Source organism: Trematomus bernacchii, unplaced genomic scaffold (genome assembly GCF_902827165.1).
Source record: "Trematomus bernacchii unplaced genomic scaffold, fTreBer1.1, whole genome shotgun sequence".
Classification (NCBI taxonomy): Eukaryota; Metazoa; Chordata; class Actinopteri; order Perciformes; family Nototheniidae; genus Trematomus; species Trematomus bernacchii.
Window position 1 is genome coordinate 148435 of NW_022987973.1, and position 26164 is coordinate 174598.

The 26164-nt window shown below is 42.2% G+C and overlaps 1 protein-coding gene across 1 annotated transcript in view; it reads right to left on the reverse strand.

Annotated features, from left to right (window-relative positions):
* Positions 1-2144: 2144 nt before the first annotated feature.
* LOC117471708 (potassium/sodium hyperpolarization-activated cyclic nucleotide-gated channel 1-like) overlaps positions 2145-26164 on the reverse strand; it is a 69581-nt gene continuing 45561 nt past the window's right edge. Inside the window, exons 5-8 of the mRNA XM_034116901.1 lie at positions 17400-17546; positions 16878-17118; positions 6000-6164; positions 2145-4330 (exon numbers count right to left, since the gene is read on the reverse strand). Coding sequence (XP_033972792.1) covers positions 2145-4330; positions 6000-6164; positions 16878-17118; positions 17400-17546 — 2739 coding nt within the window. The remainder of the gene's footprint in view (positions 4331-5999; positions 6165-16877; positions 17119-17399; positions 17547-26164) is intronic.

Genomic DNA, 26164 nt, shown 5'->3' on the forward strand with positions numbered 1-26164 from the left:
GGAGAGAGGAAAAGAGATGATCCTTACTCCCGTGTTATTAGCCATATCCGGTCATAGTCCGGTAATTACCTGCTATCGGAAACTCTGCTACACAATTCTTCTTATTATTATTATTATTATTGAAACATGACCGGTAAGTTTCAAATTTGTCCGGTAAAATTAAATTCTGTCCGCGGAAACCCTGCTCCGGACAGCGCAAAATGCGTATATGAAGTGTCATGAACGCAATAAATCATACCCTCGTGGGGACGCGCTCATGTGATTGGCTTAGAATTGAGGAGACATCTGATTGGCTATAGATAGAAAAAATTACAAGTACGAATCGGGTGACCGTCAGGGGAGTCTCAAAAAACCCACACACGAATGCACAGCGATCCATGCACAGAAAGCGGTTTGTGTTTGTAGGTGCAGGGGTTTTAAACGGAAAACAAATATGTGAGGATCAAAAATACATATGTAAAACTTTTTTCTGTATTTGGATTTTATTTACATGTACATGAAACGGAACACATTTGTGTGTGCATTGAAAAACACAAGTGTGGATCCGGAAATACAAGTGTGAATCCTTTTGCGGATCATGAAATACAAGTGTGAATCCTTCTGTGTGCATGTGTGCATTATGAGACTGTTCTGAGCCCATACTTTTCAGAGTCTTCCTTGAACCTTCATTTCCCTCAGAGTTACAGCAGCGGTACAGCACTTAATGGAGTAAAGAGTGGAAGTGGAAGCCGACCTCCGTGTCTTGCTAAAGGACACTTTGGCAGGAGCAATTGCTGCTGATGGAAACGTCTGTCAAAGGCATTAAACCAATTACCTTTTTTTAGTTGGGGAACAGTCTTTCAAGCCTTGGGGCACAAAGCCTTGAGTGCACCCACGATAGCTACAGTACTTCATTATAGCAAGTGTACATTCAACATCTCAAACTCAGCACTGGCCTTCAATGAGGAATAATGTTTATGTTGATCACATAGCAGCTACAGTGGAAGAAGTAATGCACAAATTAAAATTAAGAGGCATATTTCCCTTTCAACAAGTTTTTCTGTGTATTGTATGACCTGCAAAGTCTAGTTTTGGGGGGTAATATTGTTTTTGAATGCTACACAATGTAACAAACAAGCTGTTGTTAATGGAAGTCATAGTTTTTGTGTGAAAAAGGCAAACATCCTTATGATAATTTTCTTGCATCAGACTGTATCCCTCACTCATTCTCACAAACACTCACATTAACAGTTACTCACAGTTGGGAAGAAAACATCTTGCTTTCGACACAAATTAGTGTCATGATCTTGGAAGACAAAGTGAGCTTCTTAGGACATGGTCAAGGACTCTGCAGAAAGACAGTCGCTCACATACTGTTCTTAATATTTAGATAGAGGGCAGCTCGTTGAACCCCTCTCCCTCCTGCTTCAAAAAACTGAATTATTATAATTACGATAAAATGGTATAAAACAAGGATTGACGGGCCAAAAGGAGGTGAATTATTATCCAACAGGAAAAAGTATTTTGGGGTTTTCTAAAAATCTCTTTTTCATCCCTCATTATGTTTTGAAACGTTTATACAGAGGATAAATAAGTACAATCTAATAGATACATTTAAGGATCAACAATATGTGATCCTGTATGAGATGGTAGAAGAGTCTGTCTCGAAGCATATCGTCTTAGCTAAAAATGTCGATCTTTTTTTTTGAAACACACAAAAAGCATTTATACATGCAGGTATTAGTGCATAGGTTCCTGCAGAAAAAAACAGAGTATTATTGAGTAGTCAATTTAATTGTCTCCCTTAACATCACCAGATGAATTTGGCATAGTTATATCAATAAACAAAATGACTTTCCTTTAAATTGAGATATTTTTCACACCCTCCTAGTCCCTTGATTAACTTATCATTTAAATATATCTCTATCTATATACAGTATGTATGAATACAAAATATGACAAATCATAAAATAAATATATTATATTCTATAGCTCCAAGTTACCCGGTAAAGTGTCTTTTAAATTGCAGTAATTTGTTAAGAACTTGTCAAAATGAAAGGATGGAACACAGTGAAGTCTTGAAGACCGAAAGAAAAAAGTGCCACACATGGAGATAGTTTGTGTGCGTTTCAGTTTGGAGGAGCACAGGAGGGTGTGATCAATCCTCACAAATTGGACGGGAGTTTAGAGCGGACAGTTTGAGGTTCTAGATCTGATGAGTAGGCAGCAGAGGCCCTCCGTAGAGGCAAGGCCGGGGACGCCCCAGGGGACAGAGTCTGGTGAGGGTGCCCCGGAGACATCTGGATTGGAGGAGTCATGCGCCCTGGCACTGAGCTACGGGGTTTGGGCACAAGAGTTGGTGAGGAAAAGGGTGAGGGGTAATATCCAGGCTCCACAGAAGTGGGAAGAGTAACATGGCCTAGGGCCTGGGCCACTTCCTGGGGCAGAGACGGGTGCGAACTGTATAAAAGCTTGAGGTCCTCGGAAAAACGTCCCATCGGAGAATCTCTCCCCGTTGCATGAGGCTGGCTTAGAGGCTGTGAAGGGAGGGAAGATTGAGGCATGAGTAGAGAACTGTGGGATCCTGTGGCACTTGAGGGGTCGCTGTAGTGGAAAGTTCTGCCAGCCACTGGGCTTTGAATAGTAGGGCTAGGCGCCACAGGGGTAAGGCAGGGGGAGGCGTTGGCTGAACCATACTGGCAAAGGGAGGCCAGTGCAGACCTCTCAAGGGACAACTGGTGCGGACGTAGGCCAGAATGGAGGCCTGCCAAGCTAAAATGGCCATGGGAAGATGGGGGGCCCTCGACAGGCTGCTGGGTGTACTGTCCTCTGCTTGAGGATGGGGAGCCATGTGTGGGGGAATGGAAGATATTTAAGCCAGGGGTAGTCCTACCTCCCCCTGCAAACTGCTGCAAAGGAGCCACCTGAGGAGGCTTGGGAGGGGGCTGGCTTTGGAGGGGCTGACCAGGCATTGGGCTGGACGAGCCGGTAGATATAGGACTCTGACAACGAGAGGAACCATGAGTCCCTCCTATGGGACAAGATGTAGACCCGCCTATATAGCTCCCAAATGCCCCTCCTGCTGTTTGGCCAATATGTCCTATCATCCCTAACCCGGGTCCACTTAAAACTCCTCCTATATGGCTACTTGTGGCTCCTCCAGAAGACCTTCCCAATGTCCCTACAGGATTCCCAATTGAATCACTTGAAACCACTGCAAGTCCACCCCCAGTATCCCTTACTGTGGATGCCCAAGAAATTGCTCCCATTGATTCACCAGAAGCTCTTCGCAGGGAACCTCCAGTGGTTGCTACTTCCAGTGATTCCCCAGAAGACCCTCCTACTGATCCCCCAGAAGCTCTTACGAGTGATCTCCTTCTATCTCCTATTGTCCCTGCACCCACTGATCCTTGAGGTATCCCTCCAAATGATTCCCCTGAGATCTCTACTACAAATCTGCCAGTAGTTCTCCGCAACCCAAAGTGAGCCCCTGGGAGTGGCCCTGTTGTAAAGTCCTCTCCGGCCCAAGCAGTGTCTCCTCCTGTTGCTCCTTCTACAGAACCACCAACAGCTCCACCTGAAGACCACCCTGTCGCTCCAGCACAGGGTCCAACTGCTCCTCCACTTATTCCTGACCCTGTGCTTCCACCTGTAGATCCTTGGCGGAAGAGGTTTGAGAGTGGTGGGGTGTTGGAGCGAAACGGCTGTTGATGCTGTGGCTGTGGGTGTAGCTGGGCCATACTAGATGAAGGTGAACCAGAGGACAAGTTTGGTCCAAATGGGAAGGCAGAGGCCCCTCCTCTACTGGACCCAGAGCCAGTAACAATAGGTCCATGCTGGTCTCCGCTACCTGAGGCCTGTTGGCTAGAGCCAGTTGCCCCTGTACCTGACATCGGGTGCATGGCCCGAAAAGAGGCCAGCAATGGCATGTCCGACCCAGAGTGCAGTTTAGAGGGTGTGCTACAAGGAGAGTCCCCAGCAGACCCAGGTGCTGTGGATGGAGGAACAAAAGTTGGAAACTTCTTAAACCGGGTTGGAGGATCCTTTAAGGACCCCAGAAGAGAAACCGGAGGCCTGAAAAAAGTTTGTGGGAGGTTGGGATGGTGAGTAAGGGCAATGGCTACTGAGGTGGTGGCGGCTGCTGCCTGGAGAGGGGCCTGGATGAGGGGGGCCCAGATGACCGGGGTCGGTGAAGGAGGCTGGGGTGGGACGTTCTGGAAGAAGTGGGCACAGTGGGCCATGTCCCTGTCATGCTGCACTATCTGCTGGATGATCTCAGTCTCCTGGTAGTTGAGTTCACCAGAATTGAGGTCGTGTTGCACCTTGTGCTGCAGGATGGAGTTTTTCTTGCCTGTAAAAGCAAACACAAAATGTTTTATTTGAAACCAGGTTGACGTTTGGGTGTATTAGAGTAACCACTCCAACAATATTTCACAATAGAAGAATCTAGAAAATGAAAAGCCATGAAAGTATAAATAAAAAAGTTACCTGAAAATCACAAGTTGGAAAAAGGAAGGAATGATAGAGAAATTATAAGAGATAAGAGAAAATGAAAACTACCCGGAGACAGAATCTCAGAATGACAGCAGAAGGTGTAGGCGTTGAATGTTTGACTAGTTATTGCTAGGATTCTTTAGGTAACATGAAAGATGCAGGTTCAACCGGTAATAGAGTGTGAACTTCACTGTGATAATGGCTCAACAAATATATCGTTGCTGTCTTATTTATTTCCTGATATTGGAAGGTAATATCAACGGGGCGCATCTTAAGAATCAGGGATACATTTGAAATCTTATTTTTCTGAAAAAGCTGTCGTGGGATTAGCATACCTCATAACACCTTAAGTACTCGTATTCTCAGAAGTCCTTGTGAGCTGAGCACAAGGTCAAACAGACAAGAGATGCGTCACTACGACAGGCAACTAACTGCTGACCCAAACTCCTAGAGAAATGTGTGCAACTCTGACCGCAGAAGTCCATTAGTCATTTTTGAATGGTCACACAAGCGTTGACAGGGTTAATTCACATGACTGCAATTTTCAATTTGGTGCTAACAAAAGGCTCTGAAAACCGAGGATACTGTAAATGCAATTAGGCCCGGATCAATCTCTCCATTTTCTGAAATCACTGGTGGAAGATTAGTGGAGATGTTGCATGGAGGTATTGTATCTCCTTTCAGCTTGACCCTGGCACTACCTAACCCTTTATCATCTGCACACCTCCAATCAGATTGTGCAAAGTCCATCAAGACGGTAATTAATTTGTGGATCATTGCTGTGTGGGTGACTTAATTATGGAAGAAGGGTGTACATAAGCATCAAGGCCAGGAGAAAGGACGTTTGCGGAGACTATCCCACAGAAACATCACTATCAGCCCACCACATCTCTCAAAAGCGGCCATTTTCTACAAAGAGACCCCCTAAAGCAGTTTCTCTATCTTCCATTCTAAACATAGCTGAGGATAAAACAGAGCATGCTGCGAGGGCTGAGTGATGATACAGGCGTGCCTTTCATTGTGAATTTTTCATCTACTCGGGCTGAGCCTGGGAACAGCAATGGATATGGAAAGAATATCAATTGTATGCGTGAGAGAAGTCATGCAGGGATTTCAAAACCAGAGCTCTATCTGCATGTTTATATGCAGATGACTTTGAAAGTAATTTCAGTCGTGAGTATCAGTGTTGACAGTTTTTAGAGCCCTAAAGTTTCGGATGTAAATTGAAATCTTTGTCTTGTTCATATCAGTGTCAGTGAGTTAATATATATAATAAAACAGAGATACATCACGCCTGCTAACATAGGGAAGACCACTCATTGATATGCTGAATGGCTTAAAGAGGATTAATTGAAAGCTTTAATTGCAAATATAAAATATTTTACATAGATATTCAAGGTTGCTAATTTCTGACACATACTGATGCTTTTTTATTTAAAAAATACGATTTGTAGCATCTTTTGTAAAGTTCAAACAAATATTCAAGACTTCCCTCTGAAGTTGTCGTTTAGATTTAATTGTCTTACCAATACGGTCCAGCCTGTCCACGGCAACCGTCTCAAAGGCCCTTCTCATCATGGGATACTCCTCCAGCACCTCGTTGAAGTTGTCCACAGACAGCGAGTACAGGCGACAGTAGGTGTCCGCTCGGACACTGGCTGTCCTTCTGCCCAGCGTCAGCAAACAAATCTCTGCAATAAATAAACAGCAAACAAAGATTGTAATGTAGTGAAGTTAAACCCAGAGGCTGACCTGTTTTTATGCTGAGGGACAAAGTAAAACACTTTTTAAGCAAAACATGAACTCAAGAGTTGGCTTGTTTACATTGTTAAGCATTATAACATTTCTGTAATCCATTGATGAGACACTTAATACTATTTTCAGAGCTTAGAGGTCTGCCAGCCCTCATCTGCCATGCCCACTCAGGAAAATAATGCTCCATTAAACAAGCTGCACTGCCGTAGAGCTCTGGCACAGAGACAGTGTGTGTCTGTGCAAGTGTGTGTGTACTGTATGCAGATATCCCATGTACATGCATTCAAGTTGGTGGCGTCAATGTTGGTGCCAGTGTTTGCGTGTGTGCAACATGTACACAAATGAATGCATGCCAGTGTTTCATTCGTAAGTGCAAGGCAGTATGGGATAATATAGTGACCATTAAGTCTATCTCATTTAAACGTTATATACAAAATGTTTTATATATTTATATACATTTATTATATGCTTATATTGTAGGTGTGTATTTATATGTTTGTTGAATTTGACTTAAATATGTGTGCCATGCGTATGTACACACATTCCCTAATGTCTATTCTCTTTAGCTTTCATCCCATCTTCTACCCTCCCTTCCTGTGTTTACTGTCACACTCCCTCTTTCTGAGAAAAACCCATTTCCAGGTCATCTACGCACACACATGCTCTCCATTCCCCCGCAGAATGCATTTTGCTCCTCGCCCCCTTGAAGCCTACATCAAATCAAATTTGTAAAGAATTTTTCATCCAACATATCTCCAGAAATCTCATGCATAGTTTGACTCTCTGAACATAACAACTCCATTGTCCCATTTCCCCTTTTGCACAAAAAATGCTAGTGTTTTGGGTTTGTATTTACATGTGCCTGACCTGCAGCCACAGCAAGAGGCTCCTCACACAGTATGGGGCAATGTCGGCTTTAATCAAAAACATGACTAACCCAATTTTTGGGGGGGAAATGTTTTTATATGTGGGCATGATGACATTGAGCTGTGTGTGGGTGCGTGATAAAACATGATGCTGTCACTGAGCCTGGGTGTGTTGGGGGCTAGTAGCAATCAGGACCAATCAGGACAGCTCTTCTCTAAGCAGTGCTCTTATCAAGACATTAACAAAACCTACACATTAATGTGGACTGCTATAAACACCGCTGTTGTTTTCTGATGATACACTCAACCTATATGCATGACATTCATAAAGAAGGCAAAGGTTATGGAAACAGTCTTGGTTAAATATAATACAACTTGACAATGACCTAATACATGACGTAGGACATGATTTTGTTCCAAAACATCATGTTTTTCATCAGTCATAGCTTAACATCTTACACAACAGTTTGTGTAACAGCCTGCTAATGTTTGTGCAAAATGTATCCATGTGGTCTTTTGCAGTTTGACAAAGCACAGCAGTCGCGTTAGGAACTGCAGATGAAAACTTTCTATAAAGGATATCTGTATCAGGCAGCTGCATAAGGAGATAATTAACTGAGAGGGAAAGCCTTTCAGTTAATTAGCCACAGCATGCTAGCTGTTGTCGGTGACAGATGCTGTTAAGCACTAGATATTTAAGTGTCACCCCTTAACCCAGCATCTCTGAAAGATTCTGCAAATCTGTGAAATGTGTACAGGTAGGAGAAAGATAAAAGTAAGACATGGGGAAAAGTGTGATCTTTAATGGAAGCCAGCTGCAGTGCACGGTTCACCTACTGTGAGAGGGTGGATTGCACAAAATGCTGTCGATGTTGACTCTAAAATTGCACTGTGCTGCTCGATTGCCATTGACACTCCCCCTACTGCACTTCTCCTCCCACTGGCAAGGGAGTAGGGACCATAAAATGCTACATAGAAGGAAAAAACCCGCAGCGCCATGAAATGCCACCTCTACGCTCACACATGGACCTCATGTAGTGACATGTCTGGGAATAAAGACAGAAATTGAACCTCGTGTTACAAGAAGTGTGAAAGAGCGATATGTTAGAACTTATCCTCTGTGAACAAAAATATAAACACCTGTACTACACTGAAGACAAATGGCTTTATCACATTGAGAGATGTTCTCGCAGTCCTCTGATATATATAAATAGTGCAGACAAGTGTCACAATATTTGTATTGTACGGCTCTTGTTTATTTCCATACACTGATAAAAAATACTCCTGCTTGATCTACTTAAAAACGTTATGCACCAGAACATTATGTGTAGATCATCTTTCTAAAAACTTCCCAATTTCTTCCTGAAAATAAATGTTCAACTACACATTTTGCATCTTTTCTCTGACAAGATGAAGATCAAGCAGCACTCTTTCATCAGTGAATGAAAAGAAAACAACAAACCTGGAAATACAACAAAGAAATCCCTGATATGACTTGCATTTTGAGTGCAGTGTAAACGTCGATGTACTGCAAAAGCACCTCTCAATAAAAAACACCATTACCAGTGGTATCACAAATTACATTAGAGCTGAGTAAACACAAATCAGTGTCAACACTATATGGTTCACTTATAGTACATATAATTCACTGCACATAGCTTGTAATGGATTACATTCAATTGTACAGGACATTTTTCTATTCACTGACTCACAAGTGGTTATCAGTGTGTGTGTGATGGTTTGAAAAATGAGATAGGGCAACCACTAAAGGAAAATGCATGAATTGACTTGACAGAGAATGAGCAATATGTACTCTTAAGGAAGCAGAAAAACATATGCAGTGTGTTAATGTTTGCGTGTATGCATTTTAGAGAGAGCAGGGGTGAATGCACAATGTACTGTACATATAAAGTTATGTGCAATGGGTTGGAGTGTGTATAATGTGACAGAGAGAGCATGGGTGAATGGGCAATGGCCAAGAGAGCTGTGTGAATGGAAAAGAGCAAAAAATACCATGCTCTGCAGTGTGTGTGCATGTGTGTGTGTGTGTGTGTGTGCGTGTGTGTGTGTGTGTGTGTGTGTGTGTGTGTGTGTGTGTGTGTGTGTGTGTGTGTGTGTGTGTGTGTGCGTGTGTGTGTGTGCGTGTGTGTGTGTGTGTGTGTGTGTGTGTGTGTGTGTGTGTGTGTGTGTGTGTGTGTGTGTGTGTGTGTGTGTGTGTACTGTAAGTAAGTGCAAGTGGGGCAGCCTTGGATGGAGCAGTGCTGGGGGTCCATTTCCCCCAGCACTGCTCTGATAATCCCCTCTGGAGAGGAGCATCGCAGCTCTGTATTAAATCCTCTTGTCCTGTGGCTTTCTGGATGAAGCCCACACTGCCAAGATGAGGCCGTGAGCCCTCTGGCCTCTGGCCTCCTCTAACTGTCCAACAGAAAGCAAGAGAAGCCATCAGAAACAAAAGCGATGAGAGAAAAATCCACGGCAGGGCCCGCGTCTGGAGCAGTAGATTAGGAGCTATGTTAAAAAAAGAAACGTAAAAAACCAACCTAGATATTTAACTCCTTATCCACGAAAAAGAGTGCTTTGTTCCTCTGATGCTGGTGTTTTGAGGTTTCCTAGAGAAACTGCTTTTAGCTACTACGCTCCGAGACTCCTGCCAGACTACATTAGATATGCAAGCTCTGCTGACACGTTTAAAATAGACCTTTTTAAAGTCTTTTTTTAACTGTCATTTTTACTTTATGATATATTTTATTCTTTTTTAGTATTATTCATAAAAATAAACACAATGTTGCAGGAAATGCATTAAAGATCCGGCATACTATGTTTCTACACCCACACAGTTGATTTCAGCTTTTCATTTATCTCCGTTTTTATTCTCTCAAGAACATTCCTTTATTGTGTTGGTATAAAACCATAAAACCATTACTTTTTTTATTGAATCTAAAAGTCATCTGGTACAACAAATACATAACCTATTGTTGGAATATAATATTTTTACGACAGTTGGGTTGACATAGCCTCAAGGTCAGCCAATCCTGCACAGTTCAACTCTAGACAGCTTTTGCAGATGGTTTTAGAGTTACATTCAATTTATTTATGAATGCTTTACTCCTACAGCTTGCTCACATCTCCTGTGACTCATAGCAATTCTTCCCAAATCTTGTACGAAATTATACCGAAGGACAGGCTTAGTTGGTGTCGCTCTGCCTGTCTTGTGTAAGGGGCGTTTGTATTTTTTCTAAGACTGCCGTTTTTAGAATAACACATTTTTGTGTGGATCTCAACAACAATATGATGATTCATAGTCTGCCTGAAATTGTGGGCTTATGCAGCTCAAATTAGAAAATATAACACAGACACAAGAAAACTGAGAATTCAATCTCATTTTCCATTCTAAAGGAGAACTATGGAGGACAATAATGAGTAAAAAAGTACAGACAAAATATGCTATTCTGAACTTTAAAGGTCTCCATGAAAAATCTTCCGTCCTCCCCATGATGTCCTCGTCTGCTTTGACTTCATCCGGCCTAGTTATGATTGTTCCCAAAACTGTGACTGGCTGATTAGCGCTGATGCTAACACTAATACACACACACATACAGTATGGGGCGAAGCCTGCGAGCTAGTTCAGGCAGTCAACTCGAGCGCCAATGATACATTATCACATGACGGGTCTCTCTTACAACCAACCAAACACAATCTCCTGAACTTGCCGCTCTATTTAAGCTGCCAGATCTTCCTGCCTCTGCCTCGCTATGCTGCTGGTCTGTCACATTGCTGATGCGTTCACTTGCTGCTGCTTGCCTGCCCCACCACCACCCCAGCTTCCACCTGTAGGCTTGGGGGATAGTTACAGTATCTAATCATCACTCAATGTTCTTTGTAAATCTGTGGAGTGATGAGGCCCGAGCCTAGATGCCAAACTCAAACTATATGCTGCTTCTAATAAACATATAAAGAAACACGTGAGTTGTCTGACTGAAATGTCTTAGTTTCCAGAAAAACTACATCTGTGCACTAAAGGGAAGTTACTCTGCCACAGTCATCATGATTTCTACACTTAAGTGACAATGCATTCATCAAAATTAAATTACACTAATTAAAATTGGATGCCGCTCAGGGAAAGGAGGGATATGACGTCAAGTGCTGCAACCTCAGTGCGAGGATCACACATGACTGGTCTTTTGTTGGATGGTGCAGCCCACGTGTCCTGGGCTCTTACTGAAAAGATGTTTCCCTCGAGTCACTGCAACGGCTCTCGAAAGTGGAGAGCAGAATGCGTGCTATGCAATATGTCTGGGTGTGTGAGAGTGTGTGGGAGAGAAAGCAAGAAAGGAATGAAACCCCTCGTGTGCAGTACTGTCTTTACATTATAAATACCATATGCCCAAAGAGTAACCGTCTACATAATAATACTTTTTTTTAAACTAAATAAACTACCCAATATGAACATTTGTATAGCCCTTATTAAAAACATTCGGTCATCAAGTTGTAAAATGTGCTAATAACGTTATTCTGAGAGTTATTTTCCTCAGCATTATGAACGCGGATCTAACCCACGGGACCGCGCCGCCCGGCACGTTCATGTGACGTGTTCAGTACTACATGAGTTTTACCTTTACCCATGGATGCACAATAAGAACGGATTATATGGTTATATGAATACTTTCGTGACGTTTCGCTCTCTCAAAAGTTGGGCCATTTTGTCTTCATGCGCCAATGAGCAACTCTCATAGGAATGAACGAGGCCCCGCCTCCCACGCTGTATCCAGTTCTTATTATACATCCATGGGCATGACGGGTAATCTGTGACGTTTCGCTCTCTCAAAAGTTGGGCCATTTTGTCTTCATGCGCCAATGAGCAACTCTCATAGGAAAAAATGAGGCCCCGCCTCTCACGCTGTATCCAGTTCTTATTATACATCCATGATGCCGGCGCGGTATTTGAAATGTTCATATTGATATTTTTTTAACTCTGGCTTTGTAATAACAAATATGGCGAAACGAAAACAGCCAAGCCGCGCAGCTTTTGGATTCACAAGCAAAGAAGCGAAGGAGTCTAAAAATGAGAACGTGAACGGAACAACTTTTAGTTGGCCGGCTGTAAGCGGCGTTAGGGTTGAGTTTGACAGCTCCACACAGAGGGAGAGGCCTGCCGATGCGGAGCCTGAAGAGGCTTCAACAACGGCCACAGCCGCCGGCGCCACCTGCACTAGCGAACCTGACGATGCCCATGACTTGCCTTTTAACTGGACACAGAAAAGATGGAGTGAGTGGAATGAAAGGTATCCATGGCTTTTCATAAAAAATTAAAAATGTGGATGTGAGATTTGCAAAGAGGTCTCCCTGCCGCTCGCAGAAAAATCCACCGGAGTGCACCTTTCACAAGAATGGATTCAGGGAAAAGTCAGCAGTGATCAACAGAATAACCTGCGGAAAAAGATTTACAAGCACCATAAGAGCCAGGCACACGAAAAAGCGACCGAGATTTCGGAGATGAGAAAAAAATATGTACTACCAAACAAGGTATTGGCAATCAATGTTGATCTAATGCAGGAAACATATACATCTTTCAGGTCTGCCTATATGATTGCCAAAGAAGAAATGTCATACAGAAAGCTACCTGCTGTAATGTTCCTACAAAAACTCAATGGTGCAGAATGTTTTTATAGCAATTGATCTGCGCCAGTCAACAGAGCGTGCGTGTGACATATTTAGTAGCAGGATGTGCACTGAAAAATAGGGCTCCCCCGAAAACAAATGGGTAATTCGAACACTGACTATAACAACCATAAAGGGGACAGTTTGGCAATATTATTTTGATGAAAATCACTGATATTGAACCAAACCCAGATCATAATCACAGATCTTTAGCCGAGAAGGGAGTGTTTCTAGAGCCACTTTAAAGTGTGCGTGTGAATGAAGATACTCCTTTGCATGAATCTGAGGGAATGCAAATGTTGGCCTTTAAATGTGCTTTTTAAATAGGTCTCGGTGTGCATGTATCTGCATGTGATTCTGTGTGTGCATACCTGCCTTCCTCTTTGCTTCTAAGTGTGCATGGATGGGAATTAATGAGTATGAGCAGGACTGCAGTGATGTCTGTGATAAAGTATGTCCTGCAGCCTGCTCTGGCAAAGCTCACCTGGAATCTGAGTCCCGCTGTCAGCTCCCATCTCGCTCTCTGACGCGGCCCCCAGCCCACGGAGGGGACACTCTCTAACCTTTCAAACATTCCCAGTGGGTTGCCTGATTCCCCGTGACATGCCATGCTCGCTCCCTCACAGCATTAGCATAGCTGCGCAACACCTTATGTTTGGCTAGCATGCAAAGGTAAAGGATTTTTGTTTTTTTCTGCACTGTGGCTGTTGGGTAAATGTGAGAGCAGATGGTCAGGAGGGACACATGTTTAGGGTTAGCATATCGTCTTGGGATAGGAAGCACATGCGCAAAATTGGCCAAGTTGATTTGAAACATCCATTCTAGCTAATGCTAAGGTCCCGTCACATTACATTGTCTCTTTTCCCCTCCCTTAACTGAGGCTGATTATATAAGTGAGGCAGCAAAGACACAATAAAACAGGCTTCAAGGACGAGAAGATGTTTATCTAAATACAAAGATGCAAATCAGGAAATCAACTCTTTTGTTGTTCAATAATCGTGAAGTAACAAAGGCATATTGTACTTTTCAAGTCATTACTAACAAATATCCTAAAAAAAGGTTTTACTTTGAGTATTGCTTTGAACACTAAATTATAACTTTAATTAACCTCCTGCATTTCATTGTATTCTAGTTCTTCTTTTGCCAATCCTAATAGCACCACTTACACTTGTCATATTAAATTATCAAGCTACATTTAGCTACATTTGATTGATTTTGCTAATTTATTACTTAACTTATGAGGCAATATACCTCTCCTCTAGTGAGTGGCCCAGGCAGTCGTATATTTTTCTGTATGTGGACCTCAGTGAAAAAAAAGTATTAATAACCCCTCTTCTAGATGGGCGCTATTAGAAGCTTTTACTGTTAGTATGCTTGGAAAAGTAAAAGACAACCTTTAATATCCTCCCACGTTGTACTTCTTATTCTTCAAACTGCACCACACATACTTGCTTGTCTTTACATAAAGTGTATTTTGTGGCATCACTATATCATCCTATCTAGGCGCCTGCATTGCACCCTGTTTGGTTGAGGCAGCCAAACCATGTCTCACAATGGAGTGTGTCCTATCACATCATACATCATAGGAGAACACTGCATCATCCTGTCATTATGTTATAAAAGACCCCTCCATACATCTTCATATCCCCCATTCTGTCACTCGTCAGCGGCCACGGTGCCTCGATCTTCAGCTGATGCTGCTTCAGTACAAGAGGAGCAGAGGTGTTAACTGGGTTAAGGACCAGGAGGATTACCTGGTCCTTTGCTGCTGCCAGCCTCTCTCACTGACTCACTCAGTCAGGGTGGCCATTTGACAGCTCTATAGCACAGCCATGTCTGAGCTCTAAGAGGGAGGAAAATGGAGTTTTACTTCCCTGACCCTGGACTTGAGGAGATGACGGATAAAAAGATCACCATTCAAAAAGATGACACGGAAGATTGCAGTCAACTTATTTCCCCTTATAACTTGGTACTCCCACTCTCTGACTCTATTACTTTCCTCCTTAACCCACACTCACAGAGCCGCTACAAGTCACTCACTCAGAAGCAAAGTGAGCCATCTTAGGGGGGCAATCTAAGGCTGTATTTGATAAGCACCCCTGACTGGCAAGTGGGGCCACCACGAGGTCACTGAGCTCTGCCCCATACAAGAAAAAGGCACAGTCAGCCCTGGCATCACATCAAGTTCTGCAGGCAACAAAGGATGAACTCTAACAACACAATAACCTGCTCTGTCTGGGCACTGAGAGGGCAGCGGAGATGCTGTTCAGATAAGTGTTTCAATACTGAATTATAAGGAGAGAAAGAGGGAAGTGGAGGCGAGGGGTGGAGGGTGCATGTTTTCTTTCCAAGCCCAGAGCAGCATCCAGAGAGCGGGCTTGGCAGGGATCCATGTATCCCTTGGCGTTAGTACCGCAGTCACATTACATTTCCCCTCTCCACTAGATCGCTGTGTGCCCAGCCGACGCTCCCATCCAGGACATGTCGTGTCCACTTTAGACTTTAGGCTCTCTGGCTCGAGCCAATCCAACAGCTAACAAACTGGAGCAGACTGTGGAGTATATAATTGTGTAAATAATTCAGGTAGTCAATGAATGAAATGAGTTAGGGTGCTTGAGTTTGATGAGCTTGCCATCTGCTGTACTGTAAACTGGAACCTGCTGAAGCTGAGTGTGTTTGACAAAAGAAAAGACAACAGAAAGGCTGCTGCACTACTTTCACATGCTTCCACATCCACAAGCACAACGGAGAGTCAGAACATAGCCGTGCACGTGCAGCGAGCCCTCGTGTTCTGCACATGATGTAAAAAACATTTCAGACTTCCTGTTTGTTGATACTGACAGCCACACTGAGATTCACATGTGCCACATACTCCCTGTGCTGATCCTGCACCAATTAATTTCATGAATGACTAACTCGTGTTTGGTAACAAACTCCCAGTGGCTCTAGGCTTACCTCACTAACCCCCCCCCCCCCCCCCCCCCAGAGGAGTGGCACAGCCAGGAATAGTCACAGGATAATGGAGTCCGAAGCGTTGTCCCTCGCAAAAAGGGGAACATAATTACAGATCCAAGGCTTAAGATTAAATTCAGCAAGCCAGTTTCTGATCAAAAACCAGAGCATTTGCAGAGTAAAATAACTCCTGTCTACTCAAGGAAGCAAAGAAAAAATCAAATCTGATGCATTTACTTAATGCACTTAATTAGCTTCTTTTTTTGGCCAAATGTCTGAGCTGTCACACAAACTGTGTCATTTCCGTGGAGCTTGTGCTGGAAAGAAATGTATGAGCTCTCTTTAAGTCTCAATTCTGCCTTGCCAAGGAGGAAACATTTTGGACAACATGGCCCTGGCCTGAAGAGAGCTGGGGCCATGTTGTCTAAAATGTTGATTAGGTTTGGCATGTGTAGAGATAGATTGCCTGCCATCTTTTCATTACTTCTCTGGAACCCCCCAGAGAGAGGGCATGGAGATGGACTTGAGCAGGCAAGGCGTAATTACACTTCCACAGGCAGGTCATGTGCTGTTAAATGCTCTGCCACCATTTCTCATTACTTAACAGTGTAGTCCAAATGATACGCTGTCACTTGGTAAATTAATTGGCATTTGGTGAGGGCAGTATGCCAGCATTGTCTCCTACATGTGTCATAGACTCTGTGGGACCATGAGAGGGTCCGCATTATCTGACCCTGATTAAGAACATAAGACGAGTTGAGTACATAACAACTCTGGGTTATTGCACAAGTCTTAAGAATTCATATAGCATGTAATTTCACAGCTGTCGGACCCGTTTGACCTTTGAATGCATATTTCTTAATTTGCACTGCAGCAAGTACTTTTTTCTTAATTTGCGTTTGCCCTACATTTAAGAGACAGCTCATGATGTGAATTAAGAGAAAAGTCTTGCATAAACCATGAAGCAGAATTTTAAGTGAGCAGACAAACACTGCACAAAATACCACTTCATGCTCTCGTCGAGGTAATATCAAAGCCAGAACAGCATTACCCAAACGCTAGGTACCAAAGGACAGCATTATTAATATTAAAACAGAGCAGATTTAAGCCCCGCAGAAAGATGTGTGTGTCTGTGACCTTTTGTGTTTCTGGTGCAGCGCCAGCTCGTCTTACCTCCAAAGTAGGAGCCATCTGACAGCTTGGTCTCTTTATTGCCTTTGGTTAGTACGCCGACGACCCCATGCTGTATGAAGTACATTTTTCTTCCGATGGTGCCCTCCCTGATGATATAATCCCCCGGCTGGAACACCTCGAACTTCAGCTTGGTTAGCATGGAGGTGACAAAGTTGGGGTCGGCGTTGGCAAACAGAGGCATGCACGCCACCAGCTTTCGACAGTTAAAGTTGATGATTTCCTGCGTGAAAACACAGAGACAGCAGTTAGCGAGAACAGCAGAAAAAGGCATTGGCCTGTCACAATTTTTAGATAAAAGAGGATATTAAAACAGCAAGAAATGTCAGCTGTGTCGAAATGTCTTAGTTTTTTTCTGAGCTCCTTTCAGTTTTACTCTGGTTTGGATTTGGCCTCGAGAAAATAACAAAACTGAGTTGAACTGAGGGTAATGTCAAGCAGTACACAAGCTTTTGAAGGCATCACATGTGTAAAAGCTTCTTGAGACAGGAAAAGTGATCCCACCTCTCGGAGTGGCTCGTTCAGCTCTCCCAGGATGCTCTCCTCGTCGAACATCTTTCCCTGGTACCGGTGCTCGTAGTAGTCGTGGATTCTCTGCCTCATATCGGCTGGCAGCTTGTGGAAGGACATGTACTGCTCCACTTGTTTGTACTGTAGGGACACAGAGACACACAACAATCAGGTTACTCAAAGGCCAATGTGCTGAAGCTCAGATACACAGCCACAGGGAACAGCTGGCACTGAGGTCACACACACAGGGAAATTGTGACAGATACATACAGGCCATGCAGCCTCTTGTAGGTTACGGCCAACAAGATAGCACTTTTCCAGTCTTATGTCTTGCCTCTCAGTCTGTATTTCTCTCAGAAGACTGATATGAGGTAATAACTCAAAACGAGCAGGGTGGTTTTATGTTTTCCAGTGCTTGGGATAAATAAAAGTCAAAATCATACAACATTTATTTATTGTATTTCAATACTTTTCATTCACATATAGTATCTAATAATGTATACATAACATAACTGGATGCAGTGTACTGTAGTGTCTTGAATGTATTTGAAGGCTAAAGTACTCCGTATGATCTGATAACAAATCAAATTCATGCATTTAAACCAATAACGGGAGATAAGACGAAGAACCTTAAGACAATATGCTAAATGTCCTTCTGTGTGTGCATGCAAATGATTGGTTTAGCATCATAGGTAACACCTAAATACTACTAAATAGACATTTTATTTTTGTTAACATACAAAGCATACTTATGTAGGAAATGCCTTATACACATATGTGCTGTAGTGAGCCATTCATTTGTTGCAAAGCCTAGCGACTCCTCAAACACATGCTTTTTAATGTGTGTTTAACAGTGAAAAAAGCATGTGGTTGCATCATCTGGTCTTTACAGTATGTTGCTTATTAGAATACAAGTATTAAAATGTGTTAGATGGCCTTTCATTGATGCTATATGACGCAGAGATGCAGATCAAAGCCCACCGAGAGCACCTCGGGAATAATAACAGGTAGAATCCTTGACCCTTAGTAACAGGGAAAAAAAGGAAGAAGAAAAAAGAAATTAACCATTCATAGGGCGATGGTGGAGGTGCTCTTTGATCACCATTTCTCTGCTGCCAACAGCCTTACCACTCAACGACATGGCTGACCTCAGATGTCTCCCTCTTTGTTATCCCACTCTACTACCATAGTCACCAATAATCTGGCAGCAGAGCATCAAAAGACCAATCTTCTGGAAATATAGAGCAATAAATAAGGACAGCTGTTTCATGCAAGTCAAATTGTTTTTTGTGAAAAGCAGAAGAACTGTCAGGCTTTCTGAAAATCAAGAGTTGGAAAGAAGCGCATACGAATCCAGTGATACAAAACATACAGGCAGGATAAACTACTGTATTATAAAACCGCACTTATGAATTATCAGATACCAAAAATCCACTGACATCCTGCTGTGTTTCTTACTCTCTAAAATGCTCACGTCCGCAATGTTCTATTTTTTCTCTGCTCGTCTAAATTTGGATGGATTTGAGTTGTGTTTGACCAGAGCCTTTAGAGTCCCTCACAGACAAAGACAACAGTCTGGAGTCAGGCTGTGCATGCAGATGACTCAGCTCCCTCCACTGTGACCAGTTAGCTATAAACTGCTGCATGCCCTAGCTTGTAATCGTGATTTGTAATGCATCGTGTAATCATAAATGCTACAAGGTAAACATATACCGTACATGAAAGTATAAGAGTATATTGTATGTGGATATGCAAACATGGGCTTCTACCAGAAATGCTGCATGATAAGTCAGATTAGTTGCATACAGTACATATTTCACCTCCAATAAATGGCTCATCTGATATTCATAAAATATATTTTCACCTTTTAGGAATGTCAACGGAAATATTTGGCAATTTATAAGGTTAAATATTTCATGAAGCAAGGATAAGATGTGCAGAGAAGCTTCTACATATCCGGCCTCGGTGCAGACATGGATGAGTTTTGTCACGGGGGAAGGGTTTGAGTCTTTATCCCCACAATCCCTTTGGCATAAAATTGAGCATTTACTGATCTGATGATGAAATGGGATCCTCGCACAGAGAAGAAGTGTTGCACTTCTACTCCAAGAGACATGAAAAGCTATAGAAAAAACAGCGGATATCTCCAGCTGCAGTCCTATTGGCTACAGAGTCACAGCGATGATGGCTTGTCTGCGTGTGACGCCGGGGTGAAGATGACAGGTGTAACCCACATTCTGCATCTTGTCTAATGTCTTTATGTCTCCTGCATTAGACATGCCGCTGCATGGCGCTCTGTTTCAAAGGCGTGGATTATCCTCCAGAATGTCTCTCAAACCTTTCTTTTTTTACATTCATAAAAAAACAAGCATTTATCCTCAGCTTTTCTACATGTTACACTTTGATTCCCCTAGCATGAAAGGGCATTAGTGAAGTGAACAAACGCACAACAATGTCTCATTGCTTTTATATTGTGATGAGTAGAACTGCACAGGAGCTCAGTGTCTAACTCAAAGGCATTTCATATTTACTAATCACAGCTGAGCGTGAGAGGAGGAGCTGACAGGGATGTAAAGACAGCGACCACAGGGGGACGGCACTCTTCTGATGCTGTGATTGGGCCGATAACACCCCCTGTGATGGGAAATTATCTCATTGCTGCACAGCCGCCATCACGCTGCCACCAGGAAGATCCCTGCTCCTGCTCTACTTGGCTAAATCAAATCATTGTCAGCATTAAAGAGGTAATCATTCCACCATCAGCCTCGCTCGCTACAATCTGACAGCCACGGGGCTCAGACTGCAGGGGGGCTGTTCAAAATGTAGGAGCTGATGAGAGGCATAGGATTGATTCCCTTCTGTCAATCCTTCTTGCCTTGGTTTGACGTTTGGGATTGAAGATTCTTACCTCTGACACATCTGTACGCTTACCATTAGCAACTTCTTAGCTTAGCACAGGGGGAAACACGAGGTAACACGTAGTCTGGTTTTGTCAAAATGCAACAAAATTGGCCTACAAGTACCTCAAAGCTCATGCAACAAAAGTATGACATCCTCAAGGTGACAACAAGAAATAGTCACATAACTCATAAAAACACAACATGTCGTTCTTCTTCTTTGTTTTTGTACAGATTAAAACAAACTGGTCAGAAACATGCTAGTTGTTTCCGGATGTTTAATTAACAACTAGGAGCAAGGTTTCAATCTTCTTATCCAACTCGCAAGACAGGAAATACATTTAGAAATACATTTTAAAGAAAGAGTTTCATCTATCTGTTAAGGTTTTATCACAGCCATATCCAGATATTGATGATGATTTGAAAAACTGATATATGCATTTTCTGCCATAATAAAAAGCAATGACACAATGCATTCTGCGAAATGACATTGTTTGTTCTTTTAATGACAACCATTTCAGTAGAAAGTTCCATTATTAACTGTGTCTCTGTACAAACTGCACTGTAAATAACTTAGTTTGACTTGCCGTCTTTTATATCCCAGCAGAGAGGTTTGAGTGTGAGCATAATAGCTTCCAGCATTGGAAATATTACAGTAGTAGTAAACTCTGCCCCGAGCTAAACCCGAATTGCATCTTCCCGCTTTTTCATTTCACAAATCCTTTCCCTCCCTTTCTCAGTTTCTGATCTGTCTTCACATGGCCATTCTTTGGTCGTTTTTTTTTATCCGTACTTTTCTTTTTCTTTGTGTCCCTCTACGCTTTTACAGTATCATGCTATTTATTTCCCCCCCTAGTTTCATTCTCTCTCATCCAGCTCTCCAAGCAGATGCACATTCTTCCCACATACAGTATGAATAATTCATTTCCCAACAGATATGTCAGCCACTAAATTATACTTTCTAAATATGTATTTCCCCCCCACTATTCACTGTCTGTCTACTACTTCATAACATTGTGTTGTGTGGTCAAAAGGTCTGGGCCATACAATAAGGCGTCCTGAATTCTGAAATGCTTGCACCCACAGATGTATGCATGAAAAATAGGCTAAAGAGAACGTATCAAAAGCGCATTATAGAGACTGTTCACCTGCTTTATTTGTGATATACTTTCATGAGGGAAAGCTCAGTCTTGCACACAGGAACGTGCATGGGGAGCCGTTTATATAATGTAGTAACTAAGTATTCTGCCACTACGAGACAGGTGGTGTCCTAAAATGACAGCGACAACTTATTACATCTCCGCCAAATTGAGTTGTCATTCACTCAGCATGTAAGAACTGTCACTGTGAGCATAGCATTTAGCCTAAAGCACCTCTGCGCCTGAGTACAGCCTCACACAGCTGCTAGCATGCTGTAGACTCTTAATTTGTATTGCATATAGTCTGCAATAAATGCCTTTTCTCAGTATGGAATAAAACACTACACCAGGGATCTTCAATGTCCTTTGCACAGATGACACTTGTGAAATGTCAGGAAGCCAGGGGCCAGTAAATAAACAAAGATCATTCATATTTATCAGATTACATAATACACATTTAAAGAGCCATAACTCATCTTTCTTTGTTTGAAAACTCAAAGACACAAGAACTGACACTTTGCCTTTATGCAAGATGAATCTACCCTTTAGGTGAAAATGCTTTAATTAATGTAAAAACACATTTATTTTGATAAGCTTTACTACTATTTCTGAATCATGTGTGTTTCCTTTGCGTAGCTCAGTGTCTGATCCCAATGCCCTCTGAAGTATAAAATGGTCAGCATGTCACATGGCACCCTATCATGGGCTGGATTTGGCGCATGCAGCTTAAGTTAAGTGTCACTCTTCTAGTGACCTTAGAACACGTCCTTATTTACAGCTAAGAAATAACTACACTAAGCACACATATAAAAAGGTTAATAGAAATACCCAGAATGAACAATTCATCTGTAAGCAACAGGGATCTGCATTGATCATTAAGTGCTTTATTTTCTAGTGATTTAATTAGGCCATAGTTAGTTAAAAGGGTGCGATTGATTAAAGTCACTATGGTGCATTCTAGCCTATTTAAGCAAGGTCATTCCCTTGCTCTTAACACACACCATGTTGCTACTGCAAATCTAAAAATACTACAGTATATTGGTAGCATTTTTCATTTGGTTTTGGTCATACTGTTATATTACCTCTGGGGCTTGTCAACGGTCCTTTACTCAGCAGTACAAGTTGTGTAGCAGACAGGGAGAAAAGGGGAATGTAACAGGGTTTAGATGAATGCCCTCAGTCAGGTCCAGACTAATGAGAACAGCTCTCACTGTAAGGCAGAATCAGACGTAAGCTCCTCAACTTGTTGACAGCTGTGTCCTTGGGTTGATTGTATGAGGAAATCATGACTTAACCTCTGGAGGCCCCGCAAAGTTTTTGTTGGATGAACATATTTTTCGTATCCTGGGGTTTTTAAGGGCTTGAAAAATCAATCAACACAGACATGCCTGAGTGACAGTTTAAATAAGGAAACTCTTACATTGCATATTCTACTAGTTCTCTTACAGCAATAATCCATGTCTCTCTCTTCTTGGAAATAAATCAAATCTGTAAATGCAAATGTACTTCTCCTCTGATGACTATTCACTGTATTTCCAAAGGTCTTGATTGGGGGATTGAAGTGTCGGAACAAAAGATCTCTAGAGCCTCTTCACCCACAAATAATCAGCTTTGGGCCTCTTATTAACTGTTCCCCAAAGAGCCATGTTTAATTGCTATGTGTTAATTAGAGACTTAGAGAGGAGGGGGCTGTAGAACCCAATTGCCATTTCCTTCTAAAGCCATTTGGGACTGGCATACCACAACACGCCCATATTCAAGTCCCTCCTGGGCATCCCTGATTTTATACCAACAAACAAACATCACTCACTTATCCCACGCTGAAAAATGTTTATCATATACTTTTAAAGTATCAGACAGCTTATATAAATGTATAAATGTTCTTTTAGTCTTTATTATTTACCTACCTTATTGTTTTATTTATTTTATAGGTCTTAATCTTTTTGTTTTTATTTCTGTTGTACCTATATGTTCACTTTATTTTATGGGGTTTTTATATTATATTATATTTTATATTTTATTTTGTTGCATTGACTCAGTTGTCTTGTGTGTTAGAGAGAAACCATTATTTATTTTATTATTATACATTTTACCTCCTTGTGTCTATTAACATTACATTACATTTAGTCAGGACCCAAACTGATGAACCCAAATGCACGACCCAGAGACTAAGTCTTGAATGTAAAAAAAAGTTATCTTTTATTTCAAAGATCAGGTAATCCCTCTTAACAGAGTAGGTACTGGAATTAACAAAAGGCGGAAAAAACTATGCATAACAAAAGAGAACTTAAGAAAGAAACTTAAGCCTAACAAAATAAACAAAAACAACAAAACCTGACATGAGTAAAAGCGACCCTTTCTGAGCTGAGGCTTGGCACGACCATTCGGGGAAACAAACAAGACGAACTGACACAGGACAGGGGAGAGACAGGACTATTTAAACATGAGGTGAGTGGGAACAGGTGGAAACAATCAGAGGCGGGGCAGACACTGAGGATGGCGGGAAAACACACAGGGGGAGGAAACAGGGCCTGAAATGAAAGACAAGAGGTAAGTACAAAATAAAACACGTGGGTTTGCTATCCTGGCTCCAAAATGGTGAATGAGCTCCCCATTGAAATCAGGACAGCAGAAAGCTTACACATCTTCCGGCGCAGACTGAAAACTCATCTCTTTCGACTCCACTTCGAGCGATAGAATTACTAACAAAGAATTACTAACAAAGCACTTATATACTAATAAAGGACTGGCTTATCTAAAGCCAGTTGAGTAGCACTCGAAATGTTTTGGCTCTATGAAACCTGATGTACTGTACTTACTGTATATGATTCTGTTTTCTTCAAGTTTGTATCTTCTTGGTCGAATGCACTTATTGTAAGTCGCTTTGGATAAAAGCGTCAGCTAAATCAAATCAAATCAAATCAAATCAAGTTTTATTTATATAGCACATTTTTAAATGATTTTTGGTCGAGCCAAAGTGCTGTACATATAATAAAAAATACCCTAACAGTAAAGACACTTTACAGCAAATACAACAGCACAGTTTGTTCAGAATATCAGTATGAGAAAACGACACCCTCTGTCCTTAGACCCTCACATCGTACAAGGAAAAACTTCCGGAGAAAAACCCACAGTTTAAAGGGAAAAATGGGAGAAACCTTAGGGAGAGCAACAGAGGAGGGATCCCTCTCCCAGGACGGACAGACATGCAATAGATGCCGTGTGTAAATCGAAGAGATAATACATTTTGCAGCGTAGGTAGACCGAAAGTTTGGAAATGCATGTGTCTGTAATAAGAAGATGAATCCACGAAGATGTCAAAAAAATCTAAATGCAATGTAATGTAAAAACAGGAAATGACAGACTAAATAAGTAAACATAACACATTTGACGAGACACAACACATTACATGTTACTTGTTAGACGCTTTTATCCAAAGCGACTTACATACTCAATACTCTGGGCAATCCCCACAGGAGCAATTTGGGGTGAAGTGTCTTGCCCAGGGACACAACGACATGCTGACTGCAGTGGGGGTTTGAACCTGTGCCCCCCTGATCTGAACAACGCACTGCGCCACAGCCTCCCTATTAACCTGATAGAATGTTATATTTTGCTGCATGTACCTTTTAAAGTTCTTAACAAATTATCTGAGGGGAATTTCTTGTTGTTTGTTTTTAACTTGTGATGTGTCATTTTGTAAAGCACTTTGAGCTGCATGTGTTGTATGAAAAGTGCTATACAGTATAAATAAAGCTTTATTATTATTATTGTGGGGGAAACTTCTGAAGCAATTGGAAACAGGACTCGGAGAGACACGAGGAGAGCTGGAGCTTTGATGGCAAACACTGATGGTTTATTTGGAGGTACGGCCGGAGAATTGACAAGACAGGTGGTGTGTCACGAGTTGACTCAGCGGTTGCCAAACCAATTCTGAAGAACTCTTCTGCAGCTCGAGGTTTTAACTAGTTCGGAGTGTAATAATCAACATTCTTCATCAGCGAGAAGCAATATGGACCCTGAATCTAACTAAAGCTCTCGTCCATAGAAAAGAAAGTGCGCCAGGGAACCTTCGTCCCTGAACAGTAAACTACCTCATGGCAGCTTGTGCTCTGTCATAGACTGGCAACAACAATGTGCCCAAGCTGCCCCTCCTTAAGAGAGATAGCAACAATACCCAAGGCCGTAGACCTATGCCATGGGAAAGGAGACAGTGAGAAGAGAAAACGATGAACTGGGTCGAAGGTTGAATACCTAAGAAAATTATTCCCTAACAATTATGAATATAAAGTAGGTAGGTAAGACAACATGGATCACAAGTCACCTACAAATGAATGAGATAATCTCTTTTGTTCGGTGTCCCTATCCCCATGTCTGTATATTTCCACAGTAGAGGGCCGTGATAAGCAGCGGCTTACAGGGATCTGGAGTGGCAGGCAGACCCTGTATGCACAGTCACACGTGCCGCCATCTTGTGCCCCCTATCTGGAGCCATGTAATTCTCGTTGTGTGACAGTGGTTCTCAACGTGCCTGAGACAAGAGGGAGGAATCCTTGAGGGAATTTGGCAGATGCTTAACCCACTCCAGCTCACCATGTTTCAGATTGTAATGCCGCAGAACTGCTCGCTGGGTATTACAGGAGTTCAATGAGGGGATGAGAGACCCCAACAGATAATTGAATACTATTATTACTGGGGAATTATTATGATACAGGACTATGTA